The sequence below is a fragment of the Pezoporus flaviventris genome, unplaced genomic scaffold (assembly GCF_033815535.1).
Source record: "Pezoporus flaviventris isolate CSIRO_AGI_PZ_B2104156 unplaced genomic scaffold, CSIRO_AGI_Pfla_v1 ptg000001l, whole genome shotgun sequence".
In the NCBI taxonomy this organism is placed as follows: domain Eukaryota; kingdom Metazoa; phylum Chordata; class Aves; order Psittaciformes; family Psittacidae; genus Pezoporus; species Pezoporus flaviventris.
The window spans coordinates 53,203,615-53,206,714 of NW_026892549.1; the positions used below are offsets into that span (position 1 = coordinate 53,203,615).

General features: G+C 55.5%; 1 protein-coding gene across 2 annotated transcripts; it reads right to left on the minus strand.

The window, feature by feature from the left end:
- Window positions 1-263: 263 nt before the first annotated feature.
- LOC133267777 (CKLF-like MARVEL transmembrane domain-containing protein 5) lies at window positions 264-2,101 on the minus strand. Of its 2 annotated transcripts, XM_061450409.1 has the most exons (5): window positions 1,973-2,101; window positions 1,304-1,456; window positions 717-812; window positions 530-614; window positions 264-414 (listed from the first exon to the last, which is right to left on the minus strand). In XM_061450409.1, exons 1-5 carry the CDS (start codon window positions 2,051-2,053, stop codon window positions 392-394), a joined length of 438 nt encoding a protein of 145 aa, XP_061306393.1. In that variant the 5' UTR covers window positions 2,054-2,101; the 3' UTR covers window positions 264-391. The 2 variants fall into 2 exon arrangements, with proteins under 2 accessions (XP_061306393.1, XP_061306463.1); XM_061450479.1 differs by lacking the exon at window positions 1,304-1,456 and having other exon boundaries at window positions 1,973-2,056.
- Between the last annotated feature and the right edge of the window lie 999 nt (window positions 2,102-3,100).

Sequence of the window (3,100 nt, forward strand, 5' to 3'; positions counted from 1 at the left end):
AGGCAACATTGGAGCCAGGGTGGGACGCCCTCCTTCTGCCCCACAGCCATCCCCTCACTCACCATCTCCTCTCTCACCCCACCCCAGAAGCTGTATGATGAAGAGTGACCCCACTACTGCCCCTACCCGCAAGATGGGAGCTTAACGATTTAGAAATAGTTAATCAATGACTACTGGAAGAACCCAGGCGTTGATTGGGTTGGGGAAGGGTCACAATGTCCCCTCACCCACCCGACCCCAAGAAACACTACCACAGAGAAACATCAGTGGTGGAAGAGGTTTAACTGGTGCCCAACACTGGGCAATTGGGGCTTTACGCGGTGGTTATGTGGGGGGTCTGGGGCAGGGTACAGAGGAATTATGGGACATCACTTTGGGTGAGTGTTTCCAATTATGTCGAGTCCACATCAGGGTCTGGAAGAGAAAGATGGGGAAGTTGGGGAAGATGGTAGACAAGAGGACACAGCTGTTCAGGGTTCCCTCCCCCTCCCACCTGAATGAACCCTTCCCCTCAACACAAGGGACTCACCCTGTACCACCGCTGGGGCCACCTCAGCACGGTAGGTGACAAAGGCGTCAAAGGCGAAGAGGAAGGAGAGGATAAGGCTGAAAGTCTGGGGAGGAGAAAAGGAAGCGGTGCCTGGTGAGGTGGAAGGAGGTGAGGCATGGGTTGGGGGTGGGGTTTTGGGGGTTTTGAGCGGGGACATGACACTCACGAAGGTGGTGGCAGCCAAGGCATCTCGGGAAGCAGCCAGGGCCACCAGAGCCACGACGAGGAAGATAATGGTCCCACTGACAGCCCGGAGGAGGTCCTGAGGGTACACCATGGGGAACAGCATGGGGATAACACAGTGGAGGAGCACCAGGAGATACTGAGCTGAACAATGAGGGTATGCCATGGGGGGACACCAAGGGGACAACACCATGGAAGAACATAGAGATGCCAGGGGAGATACCCAGGAGGGACTCTGGGAGATGTTGAGATGGACACGAAGGGGTGACACTATGAGGGGACACCGTGGGAGACCAAGACGGACATCATAGGGGAACACCAAGGTGGACACCGAGAGGTGACACCATGGGGGAACACAAGAAGATGCTAACATGGACATCAGGTTGGATGCCAAGGCATAACACCTGGGAGGACACCAGAAGTTGCCAGAGGTTCACCAAGGTGTGAAACTGAGAGATGCCAAGATGGACACCATGGGGCGACACCAAGGTGGGCACACCAAGAGATGCCAGAATGAGGGACATGTGGGGCAGAGGTGGGGCCATGAGGGGCTGCCATGGGGCCACGTACCAGGCAGGACCCATAGCCATGAGGCAGGCGTGGGGGGCTCCTCAGCAGCCGCCCCCCCAGGGCTGCTGCCACTGCCAGGGCTTGAAGCAGTGCCGGGGCCAGTGTGGGAGGTGCAGGGGGGGCCAGCAGCCCCACAACTGCTCCACACAGCATCTGGGGGACATGGGAACAGGTTGGAGGGGCACAGCAGACCCACAGCATCCCCATACAGACCCACATTGCCCCATAGCACCCCGGAGAGCACCCGTAGAGACCCGTAGTGCCCAAGAGCACCTCTTATGGCACTTACTGGGGATTTATGGCACCCTGTTAGGGACCCACAGCACCCCAGCATCCTGACAGCACCCCACAGGGCCCTCAGCAATTCCCACAACACCCCCACAGAGGCCCACAGGACCCCATAACACCTCCCAGAGCCCCTGAGCACCCCTTTATCACCCCATACTACTCCAATAGCCCCACAACACCTCCTTAGTGCCCCCCAGAGCCCCACAGTAACCCCATCACACCCTCTGGAACCCCAGAGTACACACAGCAAACTCATCACATCCCCTTTATGCCCCTCAGAACTCCTATAGTTCCCAGCAACCCCACAGCACCCCCACAGAGCCCCATAGCACCCACTACACCCCATAGAGCCCTACAGCACCATGTATCCCTCCCCTGTACCAGCTCAGCCCCCAGCAGCAGCCCCTTGGGGGTGCGCAGGACCCCCAGCTCGAAGGCTCCGTCCAGATCCTGCTGCCCCATAGTGGGGGGGAATATTTGGGGCTGGAGGGGGAGATAGTGATGACATGTGGGTCCTTCCCCCTGTGACAGGCAGCACTGGGACGAGGGACAAAGGGATATTGTGCAGGAAAGGAGAGGGGGGAGGGAGCAGCTGAGGGGGGACTGGGAGTGACAGAGAGGACTGCTAGAGACTAGGAAGCACTTGAGTAACTGAGGGGGGACTGGAAGCAAGCGAGGGGCAACTGGAGTTGACTGGGAGACACTGAGAGGGACCCTGCTATGACTGGGAGTGACTAGGAGGTGACTGAGGGGGATTGAGGGCAAATGAGGGGCATTGGAAGTACCATGGGGTGACAGGGAACAACATGGGAGGCACTGAAAGAAACTGGAGGGGGGGGGGGGGGGGGGGGAACTAGGAGGCACCCTGGTGGGGTGAGGCAACTGAGGGGCAAATGGGAGTTACTGGGTCTTTCAGGTTAAAGCTACCTCACCCAGTTGGCCAGCCTGCTGCCAAAGATTCCCTTGTTTCATCTAGACAGGTGGGTTCCCATCCCTCTTTACCAAGCTATAGCCTTCAAAGAACGTCCCATTGTCATAAAAGCCAAAACCCTCAGGATGGCACCAGCCATGAAGCCAGCAGTTGATTTGCAACATATGCAAAATTCTGGCTGCACCCTTCCCTCTAAATGGTAAAATGGAAGAAAAGGTAATAATGAAGGAAATTGATTTTGGGTGTCTCAGTCATTAAAGTAGAGGTCTACAGGTCCAGGGAAGGAGATAGTAAGAGAAATGTTAAGAAAAAAATATGGGCTGCTTTTTAATATGAAAGGAATGTACTGAGTCACCTTTATAGAAATATAGCTTTTCTGGGTAAACTCCTCTGCTAAGAGGCTTCATCCAAGGAAGCTGAATAAATCTAATAAGCTGTGCTGGAAGTCAGGCACTAAATGAACCTCTCCTGTGCCAGGCTTTCTGACTCTGAGTGATTTCTGAACAGCAAGCATTTACAGCAATAAAACTTCAAAAACCCCTCAGAGTGGCAGACAGAATGCTCGGAAGTCAAGGAAA